The 14,250-nt window shown below is 36.2% G+C and overlaps 1 protein-coding gene across 1 annotated transcript in view; it reads left to right on the forward strand.

Annotated features, from left to right (window-relative positions):
• LOC112923651 (transmembrane protease serine 11D) overlaps positions 1–11,047 on the forward strand; it is a gene marked incomplete at its 5' end in the record, with an annotated part of 30,469 nt that extends 19,422 nt beyond the window's left edge. The window contains 4 exons of the mRNA XM_026003492.2: positions 2,456–2,633; positions 5,905–6,164; positions 7,290–7,432; positions 10,867–11,047. Coding sequence (XP_025859277.2) covers positions 2,456–2,633; positions 5,905–6,164; positions 7,290–7,432; positions 10,867–11,028 — 743 coding nt within the window. The remainder of the gene's footprint in view (positions 1–2,455; positions 2,634–5,904; positions 6,165–7,289; positions 7,433–10,866) is intronic.
• Positions 11,048–14,250: the final 3,203 nt, after the last annotated feature.

Raw genomic sequence — 14,250 nt, forward strand, 5'->3', positions numbered from 1 at the left:
TATTTTAAAAAAGGAATAATAAAAAATTATAAAAGTATTGTCAGTTTAATTTCTCTAATCTGAAAGAAAAGTCACTACTTTTCAATGTAATTCTGTATATTCTCAGGCTACCACAACAGAAATATAAACCCTAGAAAACAGCTCTTTACTTCTCTAGTGATGAAATGTAGTTAGAAACTAGTTCAGTGTACCTCAATAGCTGGCCTATATCAAATACTTAACTGATGTTACAAGGTTATGCTACCTCTATGGGTATTTTTCAACTTCATTATGTATTTAATTCATGCTTCCTTTTAATGAAAACGTGCTTCAGTAATTTACTAGGGAATTTGGTTGTAGGATACAGGGGAGGAACTTATGTTCTGTGTATACTCTTAATGGAAGTCTGGCCCTCCTTTATCTGGAAAGTCTGTTAGGAAAAAATACCTTTGGATAAATGTCCTACTGAAGCAATCTCACTACTTTAGAGCAATAGAAATTATTGTTGGTGACTTACTTCTAACTTCTTAGTAATCAACTTAAAAAATGGAAACAAATCATGGGGATGGGAATTGGGAGGACTTGAATGATCATTTCAGCTTCACCCATTGGAGTGTTCATGGGTTTTCTTTCTTATGATGTGTAAATAAGCCTCTCTAGATACTGAGAGACCCTCACTTACCCTTAAGAATAGTCTGTGAACCTGAAGTAACTCCTTTTCAAGGGCACATCTGGTAATGTAGAGTCGGTTATGGAGATGGCCCTGAAATTACATGAGGAGTTGAATTACCACTATGAGGATTTCTTGATAAGAACAGTTTTCCAACGTCAGTGTACACATGAATCACTTGTTAGAATGCAGCTTCTAGTAAGTTCTGAGGATCTAACATACAGCACGGTACCTATGGTCAATAACACAGTATTGTATGCTTGCAAGTTGCTAAAAGTAGACCTTCATCATTCTTACCACACATGCACAAGAAGAGTTAACTATGTGAGCTGATGGAGGTGTTGGTTGCCTTGATCTTGGCAATCAACAATGTATACGTATATCAACTCATTGCACTGTACACTTTAAATATACAGAATTATATTTGTCAATTATTCCACAATAAAGTTGAGGAGGAGGGGAACACAGCTTCTGATTTTTCCCTAGTGTGGGTCTTAGAGTACATTTTTTTCAGCTTTGAGGTATAATTGACAATATTGTAAGATATTTAAAATACACAAGATCATGATTTGTTATATGCATACATTATGAAAAAATTCCATCTAGCTAACATATTCATAGCCTCACATGTTTAACACCTCTCCACACACACTTTTTTGGTGAGAACATTTAAGTTCTATACTCCTAGAAAATTTCAGTTATACAATAGTGTTATGAACTATAGTCATCATGTTATATACTAGATCCTCAGACCTTATTTACCTTATGCCTGAAAGTTTTTACACTTTTACCAAATTCTCTCCATTTCCCCAACCCTCTAGCTCGTGGCAACTACTTTCTACTCATTCTTTTTAGGAGCTTGACTATTTTTTTTTTTAAGATTCCACAACATATAGGTGGTACTATTTGTCTGACTTACTTTACTTAGCATGATACTCTCCAGTTCATCCACATTGTTGCAAACAAAAGAATTTCCTTCTTATTTAAGGCTGAATAATAACCCTCTCTCTCTCTCTCTCTGTGTGTGTGTGTGTGTGTGTGTGTGTGTGTGTGTGTGTAAACATTCTTTTGACCCCTTCATCCCTAAGATGGACCCTTAGGCTATCTTCTCACAATGGCAACATTTCTAATAAATTTCCAGGGTATGCCCGTACTGCAGGTACACAGACTGCACTTTTGAATAGGAAAGCTATAGAGAAGATGGAAATTTCCTAGTAAACTTGTGGCTCAAGCTGTTATATCCAGCACTGACCTATCTTAACTTATTTTCATGGAAAATTCCAGAGAACACAAGCTGCTCCAGAATTTGAAGCTCCATGTCAATTAAGTTCAGAAATAATCTCTAAAAAAAAAAAAAAAAGAAAAGAAATAATCTCTAAAATGCAGTCTATAGGGCAGCCCAGGTGGCTCAGTGGTTTAGCGCCGCCTTCAGCCCCGGGCCTGATCCTGAAGACCCAGGATCGAGTCCCACATCGGGCTCCCTGCATGGAGCCTGCTTCTCCCTCTGCCTCTGTCTCTGCCTCTCTCTCTCTCTCTCTCTCTCTCTCTCTCTGTATGTGTGTGTGTGTCTCATGAATAAATGAATAAAATCTTTAAAAAAAAATAAATAAAATGCAGTCTATAGTCAATAGTAGTCACATAAATACCCTAAAAAATAACACACTGATCATGCTTTTGGAAAGCCTAGCATGTTCTGGGGAAGAATACATAAAAGACAAGTTGTAAAAGATAGAGAGATTCTTGGCAGCATCTCCCCAAGTAAATGAATCATGATCTTCCAGCACTTTAATGCCTTTTTCTCATTAGGATGTGGGGCCCGTCCAGACCTAATAACTTTGTCTGAGGAGAGGATCCTAGGAGGCAACAAGGCTGAAGAAGGAGATTGGCCATGGCAAGTCAGTCTACAGAAGAATAATGTTCACCACTGTGGAGGTGTCCTGATCAGTAGCATGTGGATCCTGTCAGCAGCTCACTGCTTCAGAAGGTGAGACCACAGCTTACCTACCCATCCAGTAATGACTAGGAGAGACATATATAGAAGAACTCTACCCATACCTCCCAGGACTGAGCATAATTGGATTATGCTAAAAGGAATTGAATGCAAAAAGAAAAAATTAATGAGTCTTTTCTTCCTATTCATAATAGCAAAAACAAACTTTTTTTCTCCCTTCAGCTTGCTAAATTTAATCCAATTTTTTTGTGTTTCAGGCAATAGCATGCCATCATGATAAAGAACAATGATTTATATGTCAGAATGTTTCATTTAAATCCTAGCTATGAAAGCTTGGGAAATTTATTGAACCTTTATAAGCCTCTTTTATTTTTCTTCCAAATTAGGGGCATAGTATTATCTATGTCTTAGTGTTTTTGATAGGATTAAATACACTAATGTTAGGGTAGCCCTGGTGGCACAGCGGTTTAGCGCCGCCTGCAGCCCGGGGTGTGATCCTGGAGACCCAGGATCGAGTCCCACATCAGGCTCCCTGCATGGAGCCTGCTTCTCCCTCTGCTTGTGTCTCTGCCTCTCTCTCTCTCTCTCTCTGTGTGACTATCATAAATAAATAAATATTTAAAAAAAAACAAAAAAAAACAAAAATGAATTGCTACAGGATGTTTGCACATTATATCATGAAAGCTGATCAGCGGGCTGATGGCTGATCTGAGACTGTTGTATGCCATTAACTAATTCTCTCAAAACAATTATTGAATATCTACTATGAGCATAGTCTTATCAGAGAAGCTAATTAAACACTGCTCATACTTTAAAGGAGCCTACATTCTAATGTTAGAGATAGATATGCACAAAAATAATGATCAATAATGATGAGTAGCGTAAATAACATGAATTTAAACTACTTAAAGTTCTTCATTGATGTGACTGAAGGTTATTGCTAACATGAAAGTAATAAACTGCCAGGGTAGAGTAGGATGAAAAACTTACTCAGAATAGAAGGACTTTAGACAGATGAGTAAATCTGTTAGGGAAAGACACAACCTTATTATTGGAGCATCCTAGATCCCTACAGTTGCTGGGAACTAAACTCAAAATGTTCACTCAAAAAAGTGAAGATCTAAATCAAATGTGCCTCTGACCATATCTATCCTCTTCTCAGACTCACTAAATAGCCACAGTCTAAAATCCAACTTACCACATACCCAGAGCCCTCCTATCCGATCAATCCAGACATTTCTCAAAGCATGAACCTTGAGTCCCAAGCCAACTGAATTGTTCTCTTCTACTGGACTCTACCTACTTTTTCAGATTTAAGAGTATCGTGCAGTAGTCTTGTTAAACTTAACTCCCTCATAATAGTTTTGTAACAGGCACCATGTTATGCAGCAGTACCCTCAAATCTGCAAAGGACTCCTTAGAAATAGTGAAGATTTTTCAGAATTCCAAAGGGAAGAAATGGGGAAAGGGATATTAACACCTTATGGAAAAGAAACAGATTGAGCAAATGCTCTTAAATGCAATACCTGGATTTAGCAGGCTCTTAGCATCATCAGGGATATAATACAAACTGTACTGTATTCTAAGCCCTACACAGATCCAACCACCAAATGCTAAGTAAAGGGTATCACTATAAAGAAAGCCACTGTTATAAATATCACCGATTACCAAAGGAATTCATGATTTTAAATGCTTGAAACATCTTCTTTCCTGCTTTGTCAAAGATTAATTGGCCATATAATTGTGGGTTCATTTCTAGGTTTTCTATTCATTTCTAGGTTTTCACTGTTCTATTGATCTATGTGTCTTTGTGCCGGCACTATACCGTTTTAATTACTAGAGCTTTCTAATATGACTTGAAGTCCAGAGTTGTGATACTTCCAGCTTTCCTTTTCTTTTTCAATATTGCTTTGCCTCTTGGGGGTCTTTTGTGGTTCCATACAAATTTTAGGGTTGTTTGCTGTAGTTCTGTGAAAAACGCCTTTGATATTTTGATAGACATTTCATTAAATGTGTAGATTGCTTTGGGTACATAGACATTTTAATAATATTTGCTCTTCCAATCCATGAACATGGAATGTATTTCCATTTCTTTGTGTCCTCTTCAATGTATTTCATTAGTGTTTTATAGTTTTTAAGAGTATAGGTCTTTCATCTCTTTGGTTAGGTTTATTGCTGGGTATCTTATTGGTTTTGGTGCAATTGTAAATGGGATTGATTCCCTAATTTCTCCCTCTGCTACTTCATCACTGGTGTATAGAAATGTAACAGATTTCTATATATTGAGTTTGTATCCTGCAACTTTACTAAATTCATTTATCAGTTCTAGCAGTTTTTTGGTGGAGTCTTTCAGGTTTTCTAGATTTAGTATGTATCATGTCATCTGCGAATAGTGAAAGTTGTACTTCTTCCTTGCTGATTCAGATGACTTCTATGTCTTTTTTTTGGGTCTGATTGCTGTAGCATACTTATTTATATTTTTGTTCCCAGACATTCACACTGTTTATTATACAAAGTAGACACTTAGTAATGCCTTGTCCAAATCTAACTGATGAAAATAATAGTTACCTTCACTGAATGCTTACTTGTGTGCCAAACACTGTGCTTGACACGCTCGTCTCAATACTTACAACTGTGTTAGAGGATATCATCAATCATATTTTATGCAAAAATAAACTAAGAATTAGAGATATGAAATGAGTTTCCCTAAATAACACTGTTAATGTATGGCATGGCCAAGATTTAAATCTAAATCTAACTGACTCCAAAATCATGCTCTTATTCACTTGCTGGATGAGAAAAAAAAGGAGGGAAGGAAGAGATGAAGAATATCTTTAGACTCTTCTCTGTAAAGATCCTGAGCAGAAGAAGTTCAATATAAAAAAAATCATGTAATTTGCTTGTTGTAAACTACTTTTTTAACTTTTTTACTACTTTTTTCTTTAGAATTTTTTACTTAGCATTCACTCTCACACAAGCTACTGTACCTTATAAAATTATTTCCTGGACATAAAATTTTTATTTCTGTATCATCTCTATTTAAATTCCACAAGACTCTTACATTATTATGTTGTTACACTTTATTGTTATTCAACATTAGGAGCAACATTGAGTTAATCAAGCCCAAATCACAGACCCTTTAGATAAATGATCATTCATTTACTAGCTGTGTAATCCAGAAATATATACCAAAGAGATATTGATCAAACAGTTGTTAGCTGGTGACAGGGATGACAGACACAAAATTCAAATGTTTGACATGCTCACAAATTCCGTATTCAAAGTATGTTTTCATATTTTTTAGCCAATCTAATCCTCGTCAGTGGACTGCCATCTTTGGTGCTTCAATAGCATTTCCTAAACAGAAAAGAAGAGTAAGGACTATTTTAATCCATAACAATTATAACCCTGCAACTCATGAAAATGATATTGCAGCTATACAACTTGAAGGAGGTATCAACTTTACCAAAAATATCCATAGGGTGTGTCTCCCAGAGGCTACCCAGAATATTCCACCTGGTTCTTCTGCTTATGTAACAGGATGGGGATCTCAAGAATACGGTGGTAAGTGTCTCAGGAAAAATGAAACAACAACAGCAACAAAACCTCCTGGTACTTGCTGCTATGCAATATTTTTTAATTAGGGAACACCTGAAGGACATGTTCTAGGGAAGAAACCATCCTATATTCTGATGAGCCCAAGCTCTGGTTATTCCTGAGTTTCCTCAGCAAAGCAAAGCAGTGTCCCTACAAATTGTAGGAAATTTTCAAACATATTAATAGGAACATGTAAAAGAAAGTGATGAAGAAATATGAGTTCTTCAATGATGCAGAAGCCCTAGGTCTCAAATGTCTACCCTATAAAGAAAATTAAAAATAATTGAATAGAATATTTGGATAGGTATTGTCTAAGGGTTTTAACATCCTTTAAAGTATTAACAACCATTAAGGTATTCTAAGATTAAATGAATCCTGCCTCTAAAGCAAGAAACTCTACATGTGCATTGCCCACCCTTGTTTATTGAAGGAATAAAATAGGAATAAAAACGAGGGCAACGTGAAAGAACAAATAGGGCCATGGTGAAAATAAGAATATCAGCCAGGGTGTGGAAGGATTGCATTAACAATTTCCATGCTTCAGCTCATGTTGTAGATTATGTCTCCAAGGAGTAATATGAAGGCTTAGTTGTCCTAGAAAATATTTCACTGTGTTTTCATGACCCAAAAAATTTAGTTTAATAGATAAAATTTGTGCCAATCACAAAAATGGCAGTGCCCCTTTGAAGGAACATCAATATAAAATAAATCAGTTCTCTAGCCTTCGAATCCAACTGGTTTCTCTTTCATTGTTAGATTAAAGGTTATTCTATGCGTTATTTTCCCAATTCAAAGTCAGTCAGTGAATAATCTAAATGCTACTAGTAGATCTTAAAACAGCAGTTTTATTTTGCTCTCAGGTTCTAAGGGGCACGGCATGGCAAAGCTAAAGGAAAAAAAATAAAATTGACCTGTGTAAAGGAGTTATTCTACTCTACTATAGGAATCTCTCCTGACAAGAAACTCCGACTTAGATCTTCCATAGCTTCCTTTGCTGAATAAGAAATAGTGTTTGGGATACATTTATTCTTTCGCATATTTACCAGACGGTTATTAATCTATCCATTTTATTTCTGCTTTTATACTTCACAGGTAACACAGTTTCAGATCTACAGCAAGCACGGGTCAGAATAATAAGTAATGATGTATGTAATGCACCAACTAGTTATAATGGAGCTGTCAGGCCTGGAATGCTCTGTGCTGGCCTACCTCAAGGTGGAGTGGATGCATGCCGGGTAAGTTCATGACAATATTATCACATCATTATCCAAGTTTGTAAGTACTTACTAGCATGTGATACTGTGATAGGCATAGAGGTAACATAATTATAATACACAGCCTTGATCCTCTAAAAACTTGTTAACTAAATTTTAGAGTTAAAATTCTCTTATGCAGTTGAACACCAATTTTTGTTACTGTGGTTATTGAACACCAATTTTGAGAAACCAAATTTCAGAGTGTTAACCACCCAAGTTCAAGAACAGGACAGAACTGCATTGAATTCCTTAACCTCTATGACAAATTTTTTTTATTTGTAAAATAGGGATAATAATAGTATTGAACTTTAGCCAGGCCTGTGCTAAAAAACAAAGAAATCTCAGTCATCTCAGCTATTTTTCCTGTTGTTAACCTAGACCACGACCACTGATCTAATTTCAATCTCTGGAAAAAAAAAATTCAATCTCAAACTTTCAAACACTATAAAGGTTTAAATAAATTAATCAGTCCCCTGAGAGTCATACACAATAATTGATTTTAAAATATAAATAAAACCTGAATATCAGCACCTTGAGGATAAAAAAATGTACACAAAAAGCTAGTTACTATAGTCACAACAGTTCCCATAACTGTAAAACAGCATAAATGGGGGGGGTGGGGGAACTATTTAGATCTAGCTTGTCATTTTCAACCAAACATAAAAATGCAAATAATTATGAAATCTTAAAGTAATTAGAATAGCATTTTTATTTTTTTAAGATTTTATTTATTTATTCATGAGAGACACAGAGAGAGAGAGAGAGAGAGAGAGGCAGAGACACAGGCAGAGGGAGAAGCAGGCTCCATGCAGGGAGCCTGATGTGGGTCTGGATCGCAGGTCTCCAAGATCACACCCTGGGCTGAGGGCGGCGCTAAACTGCTGAACCACCTGGGCTGCCCAGAATAGCATTTTAATACTAACATTTTAATTATATTATCTAAACAATTAACATGTCTATGTCTTTTAGTAGATTTTAATCCTAAATCTGAAACTCCATATTGTAACAGCAACAACTACTTACTATAAGAAATTACATTTCTAGAAATTTAGAAAAATTAATCTTTTCTTGAGGAATCTGCTGCTGTTTTGGGGGGGCAGATTGTATGCAGAAAAATCAGGTTTATTCTTTCCTCAAACATTACTGAGTTTTTTATTTAGTGCTCACATTCTTGAAAAAGTAGATAAGAAGTAGCTCTTCCACAGTTTTCTCAAAGATCCCAATCTATGGGCATTTTCCCAAAATTAAACATTTTTATTGACTGCAAGGTTGTGTAAATGGAGGGGAATTGTTTATCAATTTTGAAAATACCATTAATTACCCATTGGCCTTTTCCCTTTAAGTGGAGATGTCTTTGTGATAGAGAACACTTCTTGTTCCACTTCCTGTTTCTTTTTTATTGCTAGCTCTGTATCAACAAATTCTCAAATTTCATAGTGATTTTCAAAAAAACTCACCAATCAAATAAGCAACATACCTGTACGCTGACGATTCTGGTTCTACTAAGAGCATTAACTAGATTGACTTAAGGAAACACCTGAAAGATAAAAGGGTGTTACTCATGCTTCACTCAAGATGCCCCTTTCCACCTTCATACACAAATTCTGCTCTTCCCTTCAAGTCCAGATCAAGCCCTAATTTATCATGAAACTTCCCCTGTGTGTTCCACTCCAGACCTCAATAATTTTCACTGAAATACAACAATACATAGAGTTTGTGCCTCAAAAAGAAATCACAGTTTGCAAAAGGGCTTATGAGATCATACTTGTTTCAGTTCATCCACCCATTCATTCATTCATTCATTCAGAGAAAAATGTATGAATTACTTTCTGTACACCAGATACTGTGCCAGCATAGCAATGTAGTCCTTGCATTCGTGAAAGCTATATAGTCTAGAAGACAGAACACAAGCTCAAATGTCTGATCAGGCAGTGAAGCTGTCCAGAATCAGGAAAATTATGTGTCCCTCTTAGTTTAACATCTGCTTGCCACTCTTGGTAAGACATGCAGAGAAATTTCTTACTAGGAAGGAGAAGAAATCACAGCAAAAACACAGTGATGAGTAAGTGCTGAGAACTGGCTAACTGAGGTGCAAACACACAACCCAAAGGAGGCAGGTGCCAATTAGCTCTATGCAGTGCTTGCCATGGTGATTCACACACTGACCCTTCTCCCCATCTAGACCAGTAATTAAGTAGGTATGAAAAGCTAGCTACTAAGCATAGTCAAATGAACAGCAAACTATTCTAAACTCACACGTGGTAAAAGCTAACTTTTATTAGTACAGACCATATGCCAGGTTGCACTGAAAGTGTTGTGTGTGTAAAACTCATTTATAGAAGCATTATTTGCAGATGAGGAAACCAAGGCAGAGAGAGCTGAGCACTGGGTGTTATACTATACGTTGGCAAATTGAACTTCAATTTAAAAAAGAGAGAGAGAGAGAGAGCTAGCTTACTGAAGTTCATATGGCTGATAAGCGGAGGATTCCAACCCAGGCTCTCTAACTCCAGAACCCACAGACTTAACCTACCATGCAGTATGTCAAACAGACTAAATTTGTCTCCCCATCTAGAGTACTGCATTAAAATATTTGCTGGTTAGTTTATTATAATTGGTTAGTAGGTATTTCATAAGGAATGTTTTACTCATTGCCATATAAATGTCTTTTTAATTACTCACCAAAGAATATTTTTTGATAATATATTATGCCTCAGACACCATGCAGGACTATGAAAAGGAAGATAAGTGAGACTTCTGAAGACTCATTCATCCAATAAATATTTCCTTAGCATCACCAATGAGATAGAAGTTTAGGATACAGCAGTGTCCAGAATAGGTAGGCCTTCCCTGGCAGGCCTTATAGAGTAGCCAAAAAACCAGACAATTAGCAAGTATTCTACAAGCCGTGAGTTTTGCAGCAATGTGCAGATGCCACAAGGGGGACTGGTACAAGGGAGTAAGTTCAAACAGTCACATGGGGTGCTTGTAAAAAATAATACAGGAGGGAAAGAGATGTACACAAGATATGGCAGCACAGGCAATGAAAAACTAATCCAGCCCAAAGCTAGTAGGGGTGACAGTGGGGAGGAAGATACAGGCCAGGGAAGCCTTCACAAAAGAGGTAACGTCTGGGATGGGAAGCACTCAGCCAGGCAACTGAGGACAGTGGGAAACGTGCTTCTCATCTTCTCACATTTGCTTAAGGAACAACATGTGGTCTTGAAGGATTTTGGTAATTTTCACTTGAAAATTGGTATAGTATTTCAACTTTGTATAATGTCTCAATAGGAAATGTTAGACTAAATTTATTTACTGTCATAATGGATGTGACTTCTGCTGACATAGAAATAAGCTCCTTAATGCTTTCGGTTGTCTCACACTTAAGCAATTAATCATTGTGTTTCCCTCAGGGTGACTCGGGTGGCCCACTGGTTCAAGAGGACTCACGGCGGCTTTGGTTCCTCGTGGGGATAGTAAGCTGGGGGGACCGATGCGGTCTGCCAGATAAGCCAGGAGTGTACACTCGAGTGACAGCCTACCGTGACTGGATAACTGAAAAAACTGGGGTCTAGCACAATAAATGCATCTTTGTGGCAAAGTCTGTATGCAGGTGTACATCTAAAATTCCAAGACTTTCCTTTTCAGCTGCTAAAGAAACCGAAAGTTCCCTATTTTAACATCCTGTTACTACATAGGTATGGTTTCATCAACACTATCTGTTCTTTATTACTCTATTTTATGTTTTGTCAAGAAAGGTATATGAATGCTGCCTAGTATCATGGCTTGTGCCAGGGGTAACATGTAAACTAGCTATAGAGGTAACAATTTTATAGCAGTTGTGATAAGAGCAAGTAGTGAGAAAAACCGGTACCCTGCGAGTTAAACATTAGAGGACTCTGGATGAGTCTGCAGGGTTAGAGGAGTATTCCCCAAAAAGTCTCACTGAAACTGATAAGTGGGCAAAATAGAGAAACTCACAAGGGAAAAAGTGGCAGGATAACTTGCAAGACAGAAAGAACAGCAAGAGGCAAGAAAAATACTATTTACTTGAAATTTCTGTTTACTCAATATTCTACAAGTGGTATAAGTCCTAGAATCCCTACAGCAATCTTAATTATCCTATAAAAACACACTCCCATAGGAACTGATAAATTTCAGGCATTTAAGAGCAAAGCTAAAATAGTCATTCCTCAACTAAGACTCCATGAATTATGATTTTATGATGACTTTTATTAAAAATATCCCTCATCTCTATGAAAAAAGAGAATTTATTTCTTCCATAAACTGATGAAATACAACAACACAACCTTCTCAACTGACTTATAACTATGCAGTGCTTTTGAACAACTAAATAGGAGTAATCTTAAGAACTAAAGTTCACCCAGTGCAAGTTATTTTTGAGAATTTAAGGATCCTCAATAGCTAAATCCAAGTAATGAATTTTCAGTCATATATGAAGAATTGTTTTGCAAAGAGAAAGATTAGTGTAATTTCAATAAAATTATTGTAGAAAAGGAACATTTCTCTCTCTTCCTCTTTCTTTCTCCCTTTGTCTCCCTTACACACACTTTACAAAAGAACATAAATCCATTAAAATTTAATGGCACAGCAATTTATGTAGTCTGAATTGTGAATGTAACTGAATTTTTATGGGATTTTAGCATTAACTGAAGCTTGGTTACGCATGACCATCTATGTGTCAGGGCTTCCTCCTTCTAGAAGCTACCATAACATTTGGGTATCAGAACTACAACATGTGTTATGATGCAAACTTCTTGTATTTCCTCATGTAAATTGCTAAACAGATCTACAGAGAAATCATTTACTTTTAAGGAAAAGAAGTTGAAAATTTAACCAGTTTGATGAAATGTACAAATTATCGATACACCTTATTCCAAATAAACTCTTTTAAAACTATTTCCCCACCTAAGTATTCATGGAAGTTATAATTTATGAAGGACAATTCAAAACAATTTATTTAATTGGTTCTCCTACAAGAGAACTAACTGCTAAGTAGAATTTAAAGGCTTGGCACTTTCTGCTGCCTTATAATCAAGTCCTATAACTGAGACAAGCGTCCAGCTTGACACTCCCTGGCTTTATCCTGTGAGGACAACATTAAATTGGTAATTTTGAGTAAGCCTCAAAGAAAGTGTGTTTTGTGTATGGGTGTGTTGGGGTGTGTGTGTGTGTACATGCCCTCACATAATCATAAACATATTTTTATTTGTTCCTATATTTTGAAAGCTATATAAAGTACTTATTTAGCAAAATAAAACAAACTCGGTTTATTGAAAATAAAATATTATTTAAAAATATGTTTATTTTTATGAAGAGATATCTGAATACCAGAATACCCATTTAAGAGCTTCTTTCTTATTTATTTATTTATTTTTAAAGTACTGATGGGTTCAACTTCTCTGAGACCTAAGTAACTCCATGAGAACAATTTTGGATATTTGTGGGAAGACTGGTAATTCATAAATTCTTTCAGTTCTTAAAAAAATCATTCTGGAAACTCTGGCAAAAACTTTCTAGTAACCTAATTCACTGCCAGAAAAAGTTATTACTATCAGGGAAAACTCTGTTCAGCATATAGAAAACACAGACTAACCAGTAAAAAAAAAAAAAATAGGCAAACAATGTGAATATTTGATGTTCAAACTGAATCTTATTTGGTTTAAAACAGTGAGCAGAACTAATGAAAAGAGACTTATCCAAGAAAGTTTAGAGCAAACAATTGGCTGTTTTTTGCACTACTTGGAGGGCTTAATTGCAGAGTGTAGATCATTCATTTAACAAATTTATTGAGCCCTAATATGTTATAGGCTGTTTACCAGACACTAATAAAATTAAAATAAATAAGACATAGTACCTACACTTAAGACATCCAGAGAATGGTGGTTTTGATAAACATACAATAAAACTTGATGGATGCAATAATAAAGAGTAGGATATTCATTACAGAATAACAAAAAAAGGGTTGTGGTCCTAGAAGATTCAGGGGAAATATCTTAAATATCAAAAGTGAGGAGATGCCTGGGTGGCTCCAGCAATTGAGCATCTGCCTTTGGCTCAGGGCATGATCCCGGGGCCTGGGATCAAGTCTCACATCGGGCTTCCTGAGAAGAGTCTACTTCTCCCTCTGCCTATGTCTCTGCCTCTCTCTGTTTGTCTCTCATGAATAAATAAATAAAATCTTTAAAAAACAAACGAGTCTCCCAGAACATTGATTTGCCAAAATTAATAATTACTCTGTAGTTTATATGAGAATGGAGCAAAGAACTTCTTAGATTATCTATCTAAATCTGTTGCAGACTCTCATTTACACAATTTAATTCCTATTTTCCAGTTTGCTAAACATTAAACACTTCCAACAGATCCAAAATAGGTGGGGTATTTTTATACTTTTCATATGTCCACATAATCCAAATCCCAAAACACAGTCTTTCTCATTTCTAGTCAATCAGTTTGATTAATATCCTATGGGGAAAACAGGCTATTTCCCTGCATACTTCTAGTGATTCATTTCTATAAGAATCAGTTGTCCTGGAATGCCTGGGTGGCTCAGTGGTTAAGCATCTGCCTTCGGCTCAGGCTGTGACCCTGAAGTCCCAGGATCAAGCCCTCTATTGGGCTTCCTGCATGGAGCCTGCCTTTCCCTCTGCCTCTCACTATGTCTTTCATGAATAAATAAATAAAATCGTTTTTTTTTTAAAGAATCCATTGTCTTTTGAAGGAACAGTTCCCATGTCAAGAGAAATACTTAGGCAGAAGCTGGATGATCACTTACA

The sequence above is a fragment of the Vulpes vulpes genome, chromosome 2 (genome assembly GCF_048418805.1).
Source record: "Vulpes vulpes isolate BD-2025 chromosome 2, VulVul3, whole genome shotgun sequence".
Classification (NCBI taxonomy): domain Eukaryota; kingdom Metazoa; phylum Chordata; class Mammalia; order Carnivora; family Canidae; genus Vulpes; species Vulpes vulpes.